This window comes from Somniosus microcephalus, chromosome 5, assembly GCF_052327205.1.
Source record: "Somniosus microcephalus isolate GS21.2 chromosome 5, FLI_Smic_1.0, whole genome shotgun sequence".
Taxonomy (NCBI): Eukaryota; Metazoa; Chordata; class Chondrichthyes; order Squaliformes; family Somniosidae; genus Somniosus; species Somniosus microcephalus.
The window spans coordinates 66,872,624-66,893,863 of record NC_140991.1 but is presented as its reverse complement, the minus strand read 5'-3'; the positions used below and the strand labels follow the sequence as shown (position 1 = coordinate 66,893,863).

The window sequence follows — 21,240 nt, the reverse complement described above, 5'->3', positions numbered from 1 at the left end:
GTCGGCCCTCCTGTGCTTGTTTTGAGGTTACAATAGCGAGGGGGAGCTCCCATGTTAGCTGATATTGTTACCGGTTCTCTCTCCTCAGGTACTGTCCCCCTCTCCCTCAAATCTGCCGTCATCCTCCCTCTCCTCAAAAAATAACCCTTGACCCCGCTGTCCTTGCAAACTACTGCCCCATCTCCAACCTCCCTTTCCTCTAAAAAGTCCTTGAACGTGTTGTCGCCTCCCAAATCCGTGCCCATCTTTCCCGCAACTCCATGTTTGAATCCCTTCAATCAGGTTGCCGCCCCTGCCACAGTACCAAAACGGCTCACATCAAAGTCACAAATGACATCCTTTGTGACTGTGACAAAGGAAAACTATCCCTCTTCGTCATTCTTGACTTGTCTGCAGCCTTTGACATGGTCGACCACTCCATCTTTCTCCATCGCCTCTCCATCATCGTCCAGCTGGGTGGGACTGCACTCACTGGTTCCATTCTTATCTATCTAATCATAACCAGAGAATCACCTGCAACTGCTTCTCTACCCGCTCCTGCATCATTATCTCTGGTGACCCCAAGGATCTATCCTTGGCCCCCTCCTATTTCTCAGCTACATGCTGCCCCTTGGCGACATCATCCGAAAACACAGCATCAGTTTTCACATGTACACTGATGACACCCAGCTCTATCTCACCACTACTTCTCTCAACCCCTCCACGGTCTCTAAATTGTCAGACTGCTTGTCCGACATACAGTTCTGGATGAGCAGAAATTTTCACCAATTAAATATTGGGAAGACCAAAGCCATTGTTTTCGGTCCCTGCCACAAATTCCATTCCTTAGCCACTGATTCCATCCTTCGCCCTAACATCTGTCTGAGGCTGAACCACACTGTTCGCAACCTTGATGTCATATTTGACTCTGAAATGAGCTTCCGACCACATATCCACGGCATAACTAAGACCGCCTATTTCCATCTCCGTAACATCTTCCGCCTCCACCCTTGCCTCAGCTCATCCGCTGACGAAACCCTCATCCATGCCTTTGTTACCTCTAGACTTGACTATTCCAACACACTCCTGGCTGGCCTCCCACATTCTACCTTACGTAAACTTGAGGTCATCCAAAACTCAGCTGCCCATGTCTTAACTCGCACCAAGTCCCGTTCACCCATCACCCCTGTGCTTGCTGACCTACATTGGCTCCCGGTTAAGCAACGCCTCGATTTCAAAATTCTCATCCTTGTTTTCAAATCCCTCCATAGCCTCGCCCCTCCCTATCTCTGTAATCTCCTTCAGCCCCACAACACCCACCCCCGAGATATCTGTGCTTCCCTAATTCTGCCCACTTGAGTATCCCTGTTTATAATCGCTCAGCCATTGGTGGCCGCGCCTTCAGCTGCCAAGGCCCTAAGCTCTGGAATTCCATCCCTAAAACTCGCCGCCTCTCTATCTCCATTTCCTTCTTTAAGACGCGCCTTAAAACCTACCTCTTTGACCAAGCTTTTGGTCACCTGCCCTAATTTCTCCTTATGTGGCTTGGTGTCAAATTTTTTGTCTTAAAATACTCCTGTGAAGCGCCTTGGGACGTTTTACTATGTTAAAGGCGCTGTATAAATACAAGTTGTTGTTGTTGTTGGGGGCAGGAACACATTGGAAATGTGGCGCGACCCCCCCATCATCTTAACTCCCCTTTACCCACATTGTTCCCACTGGGTGGGGGGTGTAAAATCAACCCTTATATATTCTTGTTTCCTGATTGGCTAATAGTGGGGGAAGGGGATGTGTCTAATTTTACTGGCAACCTAGTGGTGATGGGCGACGAGGGGAATGTTTCTGTATACCTAGACATGCTAGGAATAGTGTTGGAACATGTGTCTGTGTTTCCTAGTAATTAGGAATGAAGAAGCTAGTATTGTTTTCAGAAACTAAACAATACAAGCACAGTTCTCAGTTGCATTATGTATTTAAGGGGAAATTAGATAACCACATGAGGGAGAAAGGAATAGAAGGTTATGTTGATGGGTTCGATGAAGTAGGGTGGGAGGAGGCTCGTGTGGAGCATAAACACCGGCATCAACCTGTTGGGCCGAATGGCCTGTTTCTGTGCTGTGTATTTACTGTAGAAATTTGCATCTGTTTGATTTTCAACATATTTGCATCAATACCTTTAATTATAGCCAAATAATCATCTGATCACCAGCATGTTACAAGGATCATTCCGTTCCCAGTATCAGCAGGGAAAACACATTACTGACAATTATCATGTTATTATGTCGAAGCTAATTTCTATTTTGTTGTTAACAGCATTCCAAGCTGTACATTGGTGCAAAACGCACTGCCAATCCACCCCACATCTTTGCTGTGGCAGACATTGCCTACCAGGCTATGATCACTTACAACTCAGATCAGGTACCTGTGATTCCACAACAAATACATCTTGCATCATTTCATGCTTTCAATTCTCTTCATGCAGTTTGTGATGTCAGTAAATGGATGTGGTGACTAACGTGTGTCCTTTATCTGTGTCAGTGCATTGTGATCAGTGGAGAAAGTGGTGCTGGGAAGACTGAAAGTACCCACTTCTTAGTCGAGCAACTCACTGTCCTTGGAAAGGTACTGTACTCGCTCATCAATGCACATCTTACACTAAGTGGGCAATTTTAAACTAACCCGCCCTTCAGGAAACTGATGGGATTGAGTGCAAGTCAATGGAGAGCAATACTGGGCAAGTGTAAAACCGGCACTCCACCCCGTCTGAGGGTTTCCCACCCAGTGAGTTAGGTTAAGATTACCTGCTTAGTCTCAAAATCCTCTTCTTGATTTTAATCCATTCTGTATGCTGCATTGTTTTTTTTATATCTAATTGTACTGGTTGACTCCAGATAAACAAATATCTTATCTAAGCACAGAATCTTTTATTGCTCATTCCTGGTCCACAGAATTCTTGATTCAAACATACTGATGGCTCACGTGCAGAACGGGAATGTATTTTTCATTCTGATTATACAGAATTCCTGATTTAAGCATATTGGTGATCCCAAACATAGGGTAACAATGCATCAAAGTGTCCTATTCACTCCTGTTTTACAAAATACTTTATTCAAGCACAGAATGTGGAATTATGAGCCAAGTGTAAAATTTACTGGCAAACAGCAATGCTTTTATCAAGATTTCTTGTACATACAATAAAATTCTAACCACAGCACATATCATAGAAACATTATTAATGGCTGGATGGATGGTACAACTTCTGTTTGACCATCATTACAATCCTTTATTGTGTGGTTGTATTGTTGCTTTGTTGACTCTGCCCTGAACTGCTGGTTTGTAAACCTATTGGGGGTGATAGTCTGAGGAGGGGTGGGTCTCCCGATCGTCCACCATAATCTCAGCAGAAAAGCAGTGGAAACCCCAGATAGGCAATGTTAATAATCATAGCAGTGTTACCACAAAGCTTTCTATACACGTCGACAGTTTAAAACGTGATCTAAATGACAGCTATCGACTCCATTAAAGAAAATAAAAATGATATTGAATTTTCTGCGAGAGGCTCATGTTTACAAAAAAGGATTCTGCCCCTCTTCCTCCCCAATCTTCATCCTCTTTTACATTATTCTCTCCTGAAGCCAACGGACTCTTGCCGGACTGCGTTTCCACACTCTGGCACCACACCCAAGTGGCCATGCTACATACGTGAACCCCGACAGTGAAAGACTGAGGGATATTATATCACATGGGAGAATGCACCCAAACTCAATCCTGTCCTCGTGCTGATGTCTAGCCTTTTTACTTTCAAGCAGAGTTCATTAGATAGCAATCAAGAATAGGAACCCTAACCTTACTATACTGCCCTTACTGGTGCTCTGGCTGAGATCAGCTAATTCAACTTGGAACCCCCTCCCTGCTTCAGTTCTACACCATCAGTGAGTCCCAATGTATTTTTTAAAAATTAATATGCCTTTGACGCTCCTTGAGGTATTTTACTACATTAAAGAATGAATGCGATTTGTTGTCATTTTTATGCAGTAGGCAGTGGCTCCAGCTGTTGTTTAAAGTCCTTTACATGCTACTTTTAAAAGTTAGTTGGATGCCTTGACTTCTTTCCTGAGAGGAGCAATGAGCTAGAATACCTATCCCACCGCAGGAATTGTGCCCCCTGTTAATTGAGATGAAACATCATTAATGGCAACTGTAGAGAAGCCCATGTTCTGGACCACCCTACCTGAAGGAGGATGGAGTGGAGTGGAATTTGAGGGTCAACAAAAGGGGACAACAAAAAACCAGGGGTTAAAGATAAGCTAAAGTAAAGTGATGTAAGAAAACTACTAGGCACTTGGTCTGAGCGTTAAACAAAGCTTTAATCAACTGTTTTACAACATGAAGGTCTAATTGTGTCCTTCACTAGTTCCTGTTAAGAATGTCCTGCGCAAGCTGGGCCTCTGCCCGAATATTTATACTCTCCCTGGACAGCACCACCCGTAGGCCGCTCAGTATTATTTCATAAGTCTTTCTTTCATGAATGACTGATTTATGTCATAAAGTTTCTTTTTCAAGTTTATTTTGGAGAAATCTTTTCAGCAATAATGATTGACTTGTGTCTTACAGACCAATAACAGGATGCTGCAGGAGAAGATTCTCCAGGTAAACAACTTGCTAGAAGCATTTGGAAATGCCTGCACAATCATCAACAATAACTCCAGCAGATTTGGCAAGTACTTGGAAATGAGGTTTACCAATGGAGGGACAGTCGTGGGGGCTCAGATCTCAGAGTACCTGCTCGAGAAGTCGAGAGTCATCCACCAGGCTCCGTAAGTAACGAAGGAAATGTTTGTTACTGTTTTAAATCAGCTTTCAACATTTCAGTCACATGAGCAGGCCTCATCCAAAAAATATTCACAGGATAATGAGAGGCAGTAGCACAGTTGATGGATTCAGTTGACAGGGTGAATTGCTATGTTATTATTTTGACAAAAGCAAAATGTTCTTATTATCTTACAGGGGAGAGAAAAACTTCCATATTTTCTATTATGTCTATGCTGGCCTGGCACAGAAGAACGAACTCGCTCATTATAAGTTGTCCAAAGGTCAACCTCCAAGGTAATTTTGCATATATAGAGGCTACAGCACTGAGTTTGGGATGAAATGGTCTTCTCGCAGTGGTGGAGTCTGACCTACAATGGGAACTTAATGCTGGATTTTGTTGGTACAGTGGTTCTGGTCTACTTAAGAGGGAAATAAACAACTTAGGGTCTATTTTGACTTTTGACCAGTGGAGAATGCTTTCAGCTGACCATTCGGGTGACGAGGATTTGAGGCTCTGGTCTCATTCACATTCATTAGGGTTGCTGCCCAGATTATATTTGTGGGCCTCGGAAATGGACTCCTGCTTCACTGTGTCTTTCGGTGCTGGCATTTGGTGTGCCGTTGTGGGGCTGGTCACATGAAACCACTCAGATGATGCTCGGAATGAGAAATAGTTCTGTCACACCATAGTTACTACATATATTAAGAGACCAGAGTCATTTTGTAATGTATTTACTCTAATATATGCACTTCTGCATTTGTGACTCATATTTTTGTTTGTGTGATCCATTGCCTAATTTAGTATCAATTTTGATCATTATCATCTTTTGAAATCTTTTAGGTACCTTCAGGATGAGAAAATTACAATGATGGAAGAGATTGTAACTAACTCTTTTTACAAGGCCCAATTTGAAGCCCTTGAACAGTGCTTCAAAGTCATTGGTTTCACCCTAGAGGTAAGCCTGCATCATTTACCTTGGAAACATTCTGGCACTGTCACTGCATCTTTTGAATGAGCTTACACATGTTATAATCTTATTTGATGAAGTAGTGTTGAACACATAGAATGGACTTCCAGATAGAGTAGTGGTGGCAAAAACCCTAGAATCATTTGAGAAATAAACAGATGTCTTTCTGGATGGATGTATTAAGATGCGCTGATTGGCCTCCCTCGTCCCTAAATATATTCTCATCTTGTAAAGTAATTTCAGTGTCTGTAGGTAACAGGAATACCTTTGTCAGCTGTGGCTCAGTTGGCAGCACTCTCGCCTCGGAGTCAGAAGGTTGTGAGTTCAAGTGCCCACTCCAGAGACTTGGGCACAAAAATCGAGGCTGATACTCCAGTGCTGAGGGAGTGCTGCACTGTCAGAGGTGCCGTCTTTCAGATGAGACGTTAAACCGAGGCCCTGTCTGCTCTCTCAGGTGGACGTAAAAGATCCTATGGCACTATTTCAAAGAAGAGCAAGTTATTCCCGGTGCTGGCCAATATTTATCCCTCAATCAAGATAACAAAAACAGATTATCTGGTCATTATCATTTTACTACTGTTTGTGGGAGCTTGCTGTGTGCAAATTAATTGCCACGTTTCCTACATTACAACAGTGACTATACTTCATATACTTCATTGGGACATCCAGTGGTCATGAAATGTGCTATATAAATGCAAGTCTTTCTTTTTTTAGCTGCAACACATTTTTTGTGGAACATTTCACATTTTTTTCTCTCACTTGACATTCCTACTGTCAGCCATTCAATCTATCAGCCACTTACTTTTATTTATACTGCCAATTTTTTAAATGATTAATTCTCAGGATGGGAGCGTCACTGGCAAGGCCTGTATTTACGAGCCATCCCTAGTTGCCCTGAGCAGGTGGTGGTGGTCCTTCTTCCTGAACCACCGTGGGTGGCGGGTTGATCTAACTGAGTGGCTCACTAAGTACCTCTCTGTTCATATATTGATTGAGAGATATTAGATGAGAGTAACGATAAAGAACAGTCTTGCAATATAAGAGAATTTTACAACTGTAATGGGGTAGAAATTGGCCCTTGTTGCACCCGTTTTACAGGCATTAAACAGGCACAGAGGACAAATTCTAGTGGCCAACGTCCTGCACCCCAAGGACGCCTGAAAGATGTCTGATCCCATTGGGCCATTTTTCAGGTGTCAAGGGCAGCCACCTAGAACAGGGGTTCAGCTCTTTAAATATGATAATGAGGGGCCTAACAATTGTTTCAGGACCCCTCAGGGAAGTTGGGCTGAGGGGCCTGTTCCAAAAAGGTGGCATTATGCAGGAGTAATGCAAAGATGCAATATATCACAGTTTATATATTGTATTGGACACACGCTGTGCCTAAGGGGCTTCAAGCTGCACTTCCCTCGTAAAGAAACATCAGCTAATTTAAATATATACCTTGCACTACCAGCACTTAATCTGCATGATGCCCTGGGAGCACCAAGGATGCAGGGACAGATTACTGCTGTGAGGGGCTGCCGACTCTGCCTTTAAACTCTGCCTTTTTTACGTACAAAACTTGGCTGATACCATTCACAGATCATTAGAGGTCATGATGCAGGAGGTTCTACAATGAAGGGTGGTCCTTTGTGGGGGGGGGGGGGCGAAATGGGCAAGTTTTGTCTGCTCTCCCTTGAAGCGACCATTTCAAACAGGTTCTGAGCATCTCGAGTATTTCTCCGGCATTCCAAATGTATTATGAGACTTGCCCCTCATTTACATTGAACTTGGTGCCTTGATGAGCCTTCCAGCCCACAGAGAGTGCAGAGTAGGCCTTAGGCCTCTGCACCTGATAACATACTGTTTGTAAACAAGAGCAAAAAAAATTGCCAGGTGTCTTTATGTGAAGGTCTTGGAGCAGGTCTTGACTTTATGCAATAGTGTAATTAAACTTGCAGGGCTACGGGGATAGAGCGGGGGAATGGGACTGACTGGATTGCTCTACAGAGAGCCGGCACAGACTCGATGAGCCGAATGGCCTCCTTCTGTGCCGTTATGACTCTATGGGTGAAAAATTGGGTGAGTAGCGCCACCTGTTAGCGCCTAAAGAGGCAGTCAGTGGCTGTAGCGCCACTGGCTGCGCCTCCCGCAAAATTCAGCAGGGGCACTAATGGTGGCGTTAGCCTTTTGCGCTGCACCGCCACCAATGATGTCATTGGTGTGCGCAGCACCCCATTCACACCCCGATCGCGATATTTGGTAGTGAACGCCGCTGTAGCGCCGTTCGCTACCCGCGCCCAGTTCACAGGGCCTTGCTGCGCCGGCAGAGGCGCAAGTTAAGGTGGAGGTGCGGGGCGGCCGCTTTTTCGGCGGCCGACTGCCAGCACCTCTGTCCCCGGCCTCCTGGTCCCCCCCCCCCGCGGCATTGCCGGCTGTTTCCCGAAAGCCCGGCACTTCTCCTTGGTGCCGGGCTCTTTTGCGGGCACTCGCGATCGGGGCTCGTGCTGTTGCAGGCCCCTCCCCCTTAACAGTGGGAGGAAGGCCTGCAGTACCGCAGCGTGCCATGCGCCGCAGCGTGTGGCGCTGCGGCACATAGCGCTGCGAAATTCACTTTCAGCGCCCTAAGAGGGACGCGGAGCGCCTCGAGCCGTGCCCCATCTCCCTCTAGGGGCACTTCAACTGAATTTGCGGCGATCGCTAATGCGGCAATCGCGGCGCAAATTCCAGCGCCCAGGCGAACTTTGCGCCGCTTGGGCGCTTCAGGCCAATTTCTAGGCCTATGACTCTATCGGAGAGAAATTCGGTTGGTTGTGCCACCCATTAGCGCCTAAAGAGGCCGAGAAGTGGGCGGTAACCAACTAGCGCCCGGGCGCAGCAAACCCTGCGCCTCTTCCCATATTGAGCGGACATTTTGCGCCGGCGCTAAATCTTAGCGCCCGCTCACGGGCGCAGGCAGATCATGACATCATTTCAGTGTGCAACGCATTTTGGGCGCCCTGGACCGGAAATTCAGTGGTGCGCCCCTCCGTTCCGCCTGGCGCTAATAAGGACAGCTTACCTGGAACATTCCCCAGCCGCTGTCGGGCTGGGGGGGCGTTCTTTAAAGGGGACTGCTGTGGTATAAAAACGGCAGCCATTTTTAGAGCACAACTTCTTCGAGAGTTACAGAGAGTTGCTGAGCTGCACACTGATAGCCATTTCACCACTGAGCCAGCGCTGGCAGAAGAACTTCAGCCTTCTGACCATCACCTTGCTGTTGGTGAGCATTTCAAACTGGGAGACTTTCTGTGCGCACTTATTATGGGGGCTGCATTGGAGGGGAACGTCCTGCTGCTGAATCATCTGGAAAGGGCACAGAGACGCAGGGAGAGAGAGGCAGGCATGGCCAGACGGAGGAGGGCCAAAAGGCGTCGCCACACCAGACCTTACGCTGCCAGGGTTTTCCGACAGCAGTTTTCCTACATGAACATGTTGGAGGAGCAGTGTATCAGAAGGCTGCGCTTTAGAAAGGAGGTGGTGACTGAGCTGTGCCACCTGCTTCAGCCAGATCTGCAGCCTCAGATAAGGTGCAGGACATCTCTGTCGGTGGCTGTGAAGATGACTGTTGCCCTAAACTTCTACGCAAGTGGCTCCTTTCAGGCCACTACTGGGGACATAGCCAACATCTCGCAGTTTGCGGTGCATTGCTGCATCCGTCAAGTGACTGATGCCCTGTTTAAAAGGAGGCGGCAGTACATCTCCTTCCCAATGACCCCGGACAAGCAGCGGGAGCGCGCAGAGGGCTTCGCAGCAATAGCGGACTTCCCTATGGTGCAGGGTGCCATTGACTGCACACATGTGGCTTTGCGGGCGCCTGTATTGAATCCGGAAGAGTTGCGCAACCGCAAGGGGTTCCATTCCTTGAATGTCCAGCTGGTCTGTGACCACCGACAGCTGATCCTCGCAGTGAATGCGCAGTTCCCAGGCAGCAGCCACGACGCCTTCATCCTGCGCCAGACTTCTGTTGCAGACCTTTGAGGCCCCGGCTCACCCAGGAGGCTGGCTTCTCAGGGACAAGGGCTATCCTCTGTGCCCGTGGCTGATGACCCCGCTCCGTTCGCCCAGCACCCCTGCTGAAGAATGTTACAATGCGAGCCATCAGGCGACGAGGAACATTGTGGAGCACACAATCGGCGTGCTGAAGCAGCGGTTCCGCTCTCTGGACCATTCCGGAGGAGCCCTGCAGTACTCGCATGAGCGAGTCTCCCACCTCGTGGTTGCATGTTGCATGCTCCATAACCTTGCTATCCTACGTACCCAGCCAATGCCACCAGACATTGAAGCACCAGCAGAGGAGGAGGAGGAGGAGGAGGAGCAGGACCATGATGGGAGGGAGGCACAAACTGGAAGGGCCGTCCATCAGAGGCTGATCAGAAGTCGCTTCTAGGCCCCTCTCATGGAATGCATGCTGACATTCCAAGAAGAGGAATGGAACCGTTCTGATACCCCAAAGCCTGTGACGGGCAAAATGCATGTAAATAGCAGACATGGCCATTGTAAATAAAGAAAGTTTTTTATTGAACAAAATGTGCTTCCTTCCAACAAGACAAAGCAATGGCAACAGAAAGCAAAACTAACACACTGACACATAAGTGCCTCGCACACCCGGGAGACTGTCCAAAACATAAACACGGCAGCTGGTGGAATTTAAATTCAATTCAATTTAATTCTGGAATTAAATGTTAGTCTTAGTAATGACGACCATGATACCATTGTCGATTGTTGCAAAAACCCAGCTGGTTCACTAAAGTCCTTTAGGGAAGGAAATCTGCCGTCCTTACCTGGTCTGGCCTACATGTGACTCCAGACCCACAGCAATGTGGTTGACTCTTAATGCCTTCTGAAATGGCCTCGCAAGCCACTCAGTTGTAAACAACCGCTACGAAAAACAATAAGAATAAAACCAGACGGACCACTCGGCACCGGAAATGACAACGACAATGGCAAACCCAGCCCTGTCGACCCTGCAAAGTCCTCCTTACCAACATCTGGGGGCTTGTGCCAAAATTGGGAGAGCTGTCCCACAGACTAGTCAAGCAACAGCCTGACATAGTCATAATTACCGAATCATACCTTACAACCAATGTCCCAGACACCACCATCACCATCCCTGGGTATGTCCTGTCCCACCGGCAGGACAGACCCACCAGAGGTGGTGGCACTGTGGTATACAGTCGGGAGGGAGTAGCCCTGGGAGTCCTCAACATTGACTCAGGACCCCATAAGGTCTCATGGCATCAAGTCAAACATGGGCAAGGAAACCTCCTGCTAATTACCACCTACCGCCCTCCCTCAGCTGATGAATCAGTACTCCTTCATGTTGAACACCAATTGGAAGAAGCAGTGAGAATAGCAAGGGCACAAAATGTCCTCTGGGTGGGGGACTTCAATGTCCATCACCAAGAGTGGCTCGGTAGCACCACAACTGACTGAGCTGGCCGAGTCCTAAAGGACATAGCTGCCAGACTGGGTCTGCGACAGGTGGTGAGGGAACCAGCAAGAGGGAAAAACCTACTTGATCTCGTCCTCACCAATCTACCTGTTGCAGATGCATCTGTCCATGACAGCATTGGTGGAAGTGACCACCGCACAGTCCTTGTGGAGACGAAGTCCTGTCTTCATGTTGAGGATACACTCCACCATGTTGTGTGGCACTACCACCGTGCTAAATGGGACAGATTTCGAACAGATCTGGCAACTCAAAACTGGGCATCCATGAGGTGCTGTGGGCCATCAGCAGCAGCAGAATTGTATTCAACCACAATCTGTAACCTCATGGCCCGGCATATCCCTCACTCTACCATTACCATCAAGCCGGGAGATCAACCCTGGTTTAACGAAGAGTGCAGGAGAGCATGCCGGGAACAGCACCAGGCATACTGAAAAATGAGGTGTCAACCTGGTGAGGCTACAACACAGGACTACTTGCATGCCAAACAATGGAAGCAACATGCAATAGACAGAGCTAAGCGATCTCACAACCATCGGATCAAATCAAAGGTCTGCAGTCCTGCCACATCCAATCGTGAGTGGTGGTGGACAATTAAACAGTTAACAGGAGGAGGAGGCTCCAAAAATATCCCCATCCTCAATGATGGTGGAGCCCAGCACGTGAGTGCAAAAGACAAGGCTGAAGCATTTGCAACTATCTTCAGCCAGAAGTGCCGAGTGGATGATCCATCTCGGCCTCCTCCTGAGGTCCCCAGCATCACAGATGCCAGTCTTCAGCCCATTCAATTCACTCCACATGATGTCAAGAAATGGCTGAAGACACTGGATACTGCAAAGGCTATGGGCCCTGACAACATTCCGGCAATAGTACTGAAGACTTGTGCTCCAGAACTAGCTGCGCCCCTAGCCAAGCTGTTCCAGTACAGCTACAACACTGGCATCTACCCGGCAATGTGGAAAATTGCCCAAGTATGTCCTGTCTACAAAAAGCAGGACAAATCCGACCCGGCCAATTACCGTCCCATCAGTCTACTCTCAATCATCAGCAAAGTGATGGAAGGTGTCATTGACAGTGCTATCAAGCGGCACTTACTCAGCAATAACCTGCTAACTGACGCCCCGTTTGTGTTCCGCCAGGACCACTCAGCTCCTGACCTCATTACAGCCTTGGTCCAAACATGGACAAAAGAGCTGAACTCAAGAGGTGAGGTGAGAGTGACTGCCCTTGGCATCAAGGCAGCATTTGATCGAGTGTGGCATCAAGGAGCCCTAGCAAAACTGAAGTCAATGTGAATCAAGGGGAAAACTCTCCATTGGTTGGAATCATATCTAGCACAAAGGAAGTTGGCTGTGGTTGTTGGAGGTCATTCATCTCAATCACATGACATCACTGCAGGAGTTCCTCAGGGCAGTGTCCTAGGCCCAACCATCTTCAGCTGTTTCATCAATGACCTTCCCTCCATCATAAGGTCAGAAGTGGGGATGTTCGCTGATGATTGCATACTGTTCAGCACCATTCGAGACCAGTACTGGGGCAGGAGGGAGCTGTTCCGTTGGGACGGGCTTCACTTGGCCAGTGCTGGGACTAGAGTCCTGGCGGATCATATAACTAGGGCTGTAGAGAGGGCTTTAAACTAACTAGTGGGGGGGAGGTTCCTAGAGAGCAAATAATAAAAATGACAACAGAGAAGGTCATAGACTTAGGTAGCAGTGGGGAAATTAAAAACCAGAGCATGTCAGGAAGGGGCAGAAGGTATGGAGTAAAAGGTAAAGTAATAAAAAGGGCAAAAGCAGGAACTAAGTGTCACAAAACATATTTGAAAGTTCTCTATCTGAATGCACGTAGCATTCGTAACAAAATAGACGAGTTAATGGCACAAATAACTACATATGGGTATGATCTTGTGGCCATTACAGAAACATGGCTGCAGGGTGACAATGCCTGGGAATTAAACATACCAGGTTATTTAATGATCAGGAAGGACAGGCAGGAAGGAAGGGGAGGTGGGGTGGCTATGTTAATAAAGGAAGGAATCACTGTAATACAGAGAAATGATATTGGGTCAAAAGATCAGGATAATGAAACAGTTTGGGTGGAGATAAGGAATAATAAGGGGAAAAAAACACTCGTGGGCGTAGTCTATAGGCTTCCAAACAGTTGCAACTCTGTTGGACAGAGTATCAATCAGGAAATAGTTGAGGCTTGTAATAAGGGAACATCTATAATTATGGGGGATTTTAATTTTCATATTAATTGGACAAATCAAATTGGGCAGAGCTGCCTTGAGGATGAGTTCATTGAGTGTATTAGGGATGGGTTTCTTGAGCAGTATGTAACTGAACCGACCAGGGGGCAAGCAACCTTAGATCTGGTCCTGTGTAACGAGACAGGATTAATTAAAAATGTCCTAGTAAAGGAACCCCTTGGAATGAGTGACCATAACATGGTTGAATTCCATATTCAATTAGAGGGTGAGAAGGTTGGATCTCAAACAAGCGTGCTAAGCTTGAATAAAGGAGACTATGAAGGTATGAGAGCGGAATTGAGTAGAGTGGATTGGGAAAATAGATTAAAGGGTAAGACGATACATGATCAGTGATGTACATTTAAGGAGTTATTTTACAACTTCCAAAAAATATATATTCCACTGAGAAGAAAAGGGTGTAAAAGAAAAGACAGCCATCCGTGGCTAAGTAAAGAAATTAAGGATAGTATTCGACTAAAAACAAGGGCATATAAGGTAGCCAAATCTACTGGGAGGATAGAGGATTGGGAAAACTTTAAAAGACAGCAAAAAATAACAAAAAGATTGATTAAGAAAGGGAAGATAGATTATGAAAGTAAATTAGCAAAAAATATAAAAACAGATAGTAAGAGTTTTTATAGTTATATAAAAAGAAAAAGGGTGGCTAAAGTTAATGTTGGTCCCTTAGAGGATGAGACCGGGAAATTAATGGTGGGAAATATGGAGATGGCAAAAACACTGAATTAATATTTTGTATCAGTCTTTACAGTAGAGGACACTAAGAATATCCCAACACTGGACAAACAGGGGGCTATGGGGGGGGAGGAGCTAAACATGATCAAAATCACTAAGGAAGTGGTACTCGGTAAAATAATGGGACTCAAGGCAGATAAATCACCTGGACCTGATGGCTTACATCCTAGGCTCTTGAGGGAAGTGGTGGTAGGGATTGTGGATGCATTTGTAATAATTTTCCAAAACTCCCTGGACTCAGCAAATGTCCCGGCAGACTGGAAAACTGCTAATGTAACACCCTTATTTAAAAAGGGCAGTAGACAGAAGGCTGGAAACTATAGACCGGTTAGCCTAACATCTGTGGTAGGTAAAATTTTGGAGTCCATTATTAAGGAGACAGTAACAGGACATTTGGATAATCATAATTTAATAGGACAAAGTCAGCATGGTTTTATGAAGGGGAAGTCATGTTTGACAAATTTGCTGGAGTTCTTTGAGGAAGTAACATATAGGGTAGATAAAGGGGAACCAGTGGACGTAGTGTATTTAGACTTCCAAAAGGCATTTGACAAGGTGCCACACAAAAGATTATTGCTTAAGATAAAAAATCACGGGATTGGGGGTAATATTCTGGCATGGATAGAGGATTGGCTATCTAACAGAAGGCAGAGAGTTGGGATAAATGGGTCATTCTCAGACTGGCAATCAGTAACTAGTGGTGTTCCGCAGGGGTCAGTGCTGGGTCCCCAACTCTTTACAATCTATATTAATGATTTGGAGGAGGGGACCGAGTGTAACATATCAAAGTTTGCAGATGATACTAAGATGGGACGGAAAGTAGTGAGTGAGGAGGACATAAAAAACCTGCAAGGGGACATAGACAGGCTAAGTAAGTGGGCAGAGATTTGGCAGATGGAATACAATACTGGAAAGTGTGAGGTTATGGACTTTGGCAGGAAAAATCGTAGAGCAAGTTATTATCTTAATGGCAAGAAACTGGAAAGTACTGAAGTACAAAGGGATCTGGGGGTCCTGGTGCACGAAACTCAAAAGGTTAGTGTGCAGGTGCAGCAAGTGATTAAGAAGGCCAATGGAATGTTGGCTTTCATTGCTAGGGGGATAGAATATAAAAATAGGGATGTATTGCTTCAGTTGTACAAGGTATTGGTGAGACCGCACCTGGAATACTGCATACAGTTTTGGTGTCCATACTTAAGAAAAGACATACTTGCTCTCGAATCAGTACAAAGAAGGTTCACTCGGTTAATCCCGGGGATGAGGGGATGGACATATGAGGAGAGGTTGAGTAGATTGGGACTCTACTCATTGGAGTTCAGAAGAATGAGAGGCGATCTTATTGAAACATATAAGATTGTGAAGGGGTTGGATCGGGTGGATGCGGGAGGATGTTCCCGATGATGGGTGAAACTAGAACTAGGGGGCATAGTCTTAGAATAAGGGGCTGCTCTTTCAAAACTGAGATGAGGAGGAACTATTTCACTCCGAGGGTGGTAGGTCCATGGAATATGCTGCCCCAAAAAGCTGTAGAAGCTACGTCATTACATAAATTTAAAACAGAAATAGACAGTTTCCTAGAAGTAAAGGGAATTAAGGGTTACGGGGAGCGGGCAGGAATTTGGACATGAGTCTAGGTTCGAATCGGACATGGCCCTGTGGGTAGCGGAGCGGGCCCAGGGGCCGTGTAGCCTGATCCTGCTCCTATTTCGTGTGTCTAATTCTGTTAGATTCAGGAGATGGTTCTGTGATAATAGATTGGCGGTTAGGATCAGATCAGCCATGATCTTATTGAATGGCGGAGCAGGCTCGAGGGGCCGATTGGCCTACTCCTGCTCCTATTTCTTATGTTCTTATGTTCTTATGTCAGATACTGACGCAGTCTGTGTCCATATGCAGCAAGACCTGGACAACATTCAGACTTGTGCTGACAAGTGGCAAGTAACATTCGCACCACACAAGTGCCAGGCAATGACCATCTCCAACAAGCGAGACTCTAACCATCTCCCCATGACATTCAATGGCATTGCCATCGCTGAATCTCCCACTATCAACATCCTGGGGGTTACCATTGATCAGAAACTGAACTGGACCAGCCATATAAATACTGTGGCTACAAGAGCAAGCCAGAGGCTGGGAATTTTGTGGCAAGTGTCTCACCTCCTGACTCCCCAAAGCCTTTCCACCATCTACAAGGCATAAGTCAGGAGTGTGATGGAATACTCTCCACTTGCCTGGATGAGTGCAGCTCCAACAACACTCAAGAAGCTCGACACCATTCAAGATAAAGCAGCCCGCTTGATTGGCACTCCATCCACCACCTTCAACATTCACTCCCTCCACCACTGGCGCACTGTGGCTGCAGTGTGTACCATCTACAAGATGCACTGCAGCAACTCGCCAAAGCTCCTTTAACAGTACCTTCCAAACCCGCGACCTCTACCACTTAGAAGGACAAGGGCAGAGACGCATGGGAACATCACCACCTACAAGTTCCCCTCCAAGCCACACACCATCCTGACTTGGACCTGTATCGCCGTTCCTTCACTGTCTCTGGGCCAAAATCCTGGAACACCCTTCCTAACAGCATTGTGGGTGTACCTACACCATATGGACTGCAGCGGTTCAAGAAGGCGGCTCACCACCATCTTCTCAAGGGCAATTAGGGATGGGCACTAAATGCAGGCCTAGCCAGCCAGCGACGCCCACATCCCATCAATGAATAAAAAAAAACTAACATTCAGACCAGCATCCTTGGCCTTGATTTCTACAAAGAAGACGTTTCAGCAGCACCTTCTACTCTTTCCCCCTTGATGGTGATCTGCTTCTCTTGCGAGATTGGCCCCTTCCCTCCCTGCAGCTCCTCCGTAATGGGACCCCAGTGGCTGGGGGAGGCCTGCTGACTGTCCGAAAGCACAGATGCCCCTGAGGGATGGCCTGGATGACCTCTGGGCCTGGAGGGCCCGGCTGCTGACTGCTCCAACTGTGCATGGGTGGAAGCAGTCTGTCCTGCAGGTAGTGGCAGCTGCAGTGGCGACGTGCCAGCGGTGGCATCAGGAATGCTGTCATCCTGAGAGCGGACAGCAGCTCCCTGGTCGGCCGACACACTGGCAATCTGACGGGGCAGCACCGCAGCATGCGCAGCAATCGGATGGTCCACAGATTGCTGGCCTGCTGTGGTGCTGCAAGGGCCCCGGGTAATCCTGCCTGATCCAGCGAGGGTGGCAGCAGTCAGTGGCCGCGTGGCCTCCATCTGCGTGAGACCAGCAAGTGACTGCGTGGCAGCACTCAGCAGTTGCGTGGGAGGTGCCAGTGCTTCGGCGAAGCCCTGGACAGTCCTTTCCAGTGCTGTCCCGAAGCCCTGGACAGTCCTTCCCAGTGCTGTCCCGAAGCCCTGGACAGTCCTTTCCAGTGCTGCGCCAAAGTCCTGCGCACTCCTTGCCTGTGCTGTGCCGAAGCCTTAGACACTCCTTGCCAGTGTCTCGATGGATTCAGGCATCCTTGCCACTGCAGCCATGAGCTCAGTGTGCCTCAGCCCAGCCTGGGCGCTCATTTCTGTGAGGGCACACACCTCTTCTGTGCTCTGTGCAGCAGCACTCGCGGTCTGACTCGCCCTCCGGGGAGACGGCCCCCGAGCTTCCCTACCCCCCTTGCGTTGCTGCAGCCCGCTGGTTCCTGGAACTGGTTCCTCCTCAGAGCATTCCCCCCCGCTCCCCTCCAGGGAAGTAGTCTCCACAGTCTGCAGAGGGGCTGGATTAACTGAGGGTGGTAGGGATGGTCCGGCTTCCTCCTGCTCGTCGCCTCTGGAGTCAGTGGCAGTGGCAGCTTGAGGGCCCGGCTCCCGAGCTGCTGATGCAGCATCTGAAAGCAGGGAGGTTGAAGAGTGGCTTTAGCGAAAGGACAGGGTGGCAGCAAGGGATGCATGAGTGCTGCAATGCACTGACTTGGGTCCAAAGTGAAAAAGCATGCTAGTGGGGGGAACAAGTGGAAGGAGAGAGCTCAAAAAGGTGATGACCTTACCATCACTGTGCACAATGGGGTCGGCAGCTCCAGAGGTGACAGGACCACTCATCCTGCTTCCAATAATCTGGTGGACTCGCTCCTCGAGGTCTGTGAGGGTCTGCAGGTGAGGCCGGCCTCCTCCGGTACGAAGCTGCTCCCTATAGTTCCTGGCCAGCTTGGCCTGCAGGAGAAAGGACGGGAAGTGATGAAACATGCTGCCCTGAGCTGACATTACATGCCCCCCATGGTAGAATAGCCCTTACATTATGCACTGAGCTGAATGTGCGTGTGTGTTTCCAGAAAGGGCCATGGGTGCTGGCTGGCAGATGGCCATTGGGGCTTCGCGCACCCTCTGGCCATAAAGTCAGGTGCAGATGGAGGGATGAAGATGATTGTGAAAAAGGCACTCACCCTAACGACCCGAGTGAGGTCATTGAACTTATTCCTGCATTGCACAGGAGTCCTGGGCGCCATGCTGCTGGAGGTGACTCTTTGGGAAACATCCCTCCAAGCTCTGCGGTATTCGCTCTGATGAGGCCTCCTGCCATTCTCGGGGTACAGCACAGCTCGCCAGCGCTCCACTGCGCCAACCAGATCATCCAATGCCCCATCACTAAAGCGCTCCACTCTCTGCCTGACCCTCTCCATGTCTTGGAAGTTTTGAATGCCACAGGTAGGTCTCCGCCGATTTTGAGGCCTACAAGGCGTAGAGTGTGGCTGCTGATGTTCATTGACCCGCCCCTTTAAGAGTTGGCCAGCGCCAGTGTGTCTCGGGGAAATCGATTATTGACAGCACCTGCGCTGCGCCCGGCCACTGAGAAATTGAGTAGCGCCGCCGGGTTAGCGCCTTAAGAGTACCATGCAGCGCCTGATTTCGTGCCGCAATCACCTTCAGGGGCGCTGCAACCCAATATCGCTCGAGGTGGCGATAAGTTGCGCCTGGCGCTAAACTTTGCGTACTGCCAATACTAGCGCCCCAAACGGGGCGATACCGAATTTCTCCCCCTATGACTCTACATAGTATTTACAGCACAGAAACAGGCCATTCGGCCCAATAGGTCCATGTTGCTCCTCCCACCCTTCTTCATCTAACCCCATAAACATATCCTTCTATTCCTTTGTCCCTCATGTGTTTATCTAGCTTTGCCTTAAATGCATCTATGCTAGTCACCTCAACTATTCCTTGTGGTAGCGAATTCCATATTCTAACCACGCTCTGGGTAAAGAAGTTCCTCTTGAATTTCCTATTGGATATATTAATGACTATCTTATAGTTCTGGTCTATGCAAAAGTGGAAACACCTTCTTTACACTTTCATAAGAACGTAAGAAATAGGAGCAGGAGTAGGCCATTTGGCCCCTCAAGCCTGCTCCGCAATTCAATAAGATCATGGCTGATCTTCTACTCAACTCCACTTTCCTGCACTATCCCCATATCCCTTGATTCCCTTAATATCCAAAAACTTATCAATCTCTGTCTTGAATATACTCAGTGACTGAGCCTCCACAGCTCTCTGGGGTAGAGAATTCCAAAGATTCACCACCCTCTGAGTGAAGAAATTTCTCCTCATCTCAGTCCTAAATGGCTGACCCCTTATTCTGAGAGTGTGACCCCTGGTTCTAGACTCCCCAGCCAGGGGAAACATCCTCCCTGCATCTACCCTGTCAAGCCCTGTAATAATATTGAATGTTTCAATGAGATCACCTCTCAGTCTTCTAAACTCTAGAGGATATAGGCCGAGTCTACTTAATCTGGGGACAGGATAGGACAGAGTCAACATGGATTTACAAAGGGTAAATCGTGCTTGACTAATCTATTGGAATTTTTTGAGGGAGTAACTGGTAGAATAGATGGGGGAGAGCCAGTAGATGTGGTGTACCTGGACTTCCAAAAGGCCTTCGATAAGGTCCCACATAAAAGATTAGCATGGAAAATTGAGGCTCATGGGATAAAGGGGAAAGTTTTGGCGTGGATAGGGAACTGGCTGTCAGATAGAAAACAGAGAGTTGGAATAAACGGCTCATTTTCTGAATGGCAGGCAGTAACAAGTGGGGTACCACAGGGATCTGTCCTGGGCCCCCAGCTGTTCACAATTTACATTAATGACCTGGATCAGGGAGTCGGATGCAGCATTTCCAAATTTGCAGACGACACTAAACTAGGAGGTGGGGTGGGCTCAGAGGAAGAGACCAGGAAGCTCCAGAGCGATTTGGACAGACTGGGCGATTGGGCGGATAAATGGCAGATGCACTATAATGTGGACAAGTGCGAAGTTATCCACCTTGGGTGCAGGAACGGGAGGGCAAATTATTATTTAAATGGCAATAGATTGGGAGAGGGGGAAGTACAGAGAGACCTGGGTGTTCTTGTACACCAGTCACTGAAGGCGAGCATGCAGGTGCAACAGGCGGTCAAGAAGGCAAACGGTATGCTGGCCTTCATAGCAAAAGGGTTAGAATACAGGAACAGGGATACCTTGCTGCAGCTGTACAGGGCACTGGTGAGACCACACCTCGAGTACTGTGTACAGTTTTGGTCGCCTCATCTGAGGAAGGATGTTCTTGCCATGGAGGGGGTGCAGCGGCGATTCACCAGGCTGATACCAGGAATGGCGGGAATGACCTATGAGGAGAGACTATGTAGTTTAGGGATGTACACACTGGAGTTTAGAAGATTGAGAGGGGACCTCATAGAAGTGTATAAAATTCTGACAGGTCTAGACAGACTGGATGCAGAAGGAATGTTTCCCTTGGCGGGTGAGAACAGAACTAGAGGACATAATTTAAGGATAAGGGCTAAACCATTTAGGACAGAGATGAGGGGGAATTTCTTCACTCAGAGAGTGGTGAACCTGTGGAACTCATTGCCACAGAGGGCAGTGTACGCCAGCTCATTAAATATATTTAAGAGGGAATTAGATATATTTCTACGGGCAAAAGGGGTTAAGGGTTACGGAGAGAAGGCGGGGACGGGATACTGAATTAAAGGATCAGCCATGATCTCATTAA

At 47.8% G+C, this 21,240-nt stretch overlaps 1 protein-coding gene across 4 annotated transcripts in view; it reads left to right on the top strand.

Moving 5' to 3' along the window:
- Nucleotides 1–21,240, top strand: part of myo3a (myosin IIIA) — a 722,675-nt gene that overhangs the window by 408,741 nt on the left and 292,694 nt on the right. For all 4 annotated transcript variants that reach the window (XM_085987739.1, XM_085987740.1, XM_085987738.1 and 1 more), the window contains 5 exons: nt 2,293–2,397; nt 2,518–2,601; nt 4,594–4,796; nt 4,987–5,085; nt 5,633–5,747. In XM_085987739.1, the coding sequence (XP_085843865.1) occupies nt 2,293–2,397; nt 2,518–2,601; nt 4,594–4,796; nt 4,987–5,085; nt 5,633–5,747 (606 nt within the window). The remainder of the gene's footprint in view (nt 1–2,292; nt 2,398–2,517; nt 2,602–4,593; nt 4,797–4,986; nt 5,086–5,632; nt 5,748–21,240) is intronic.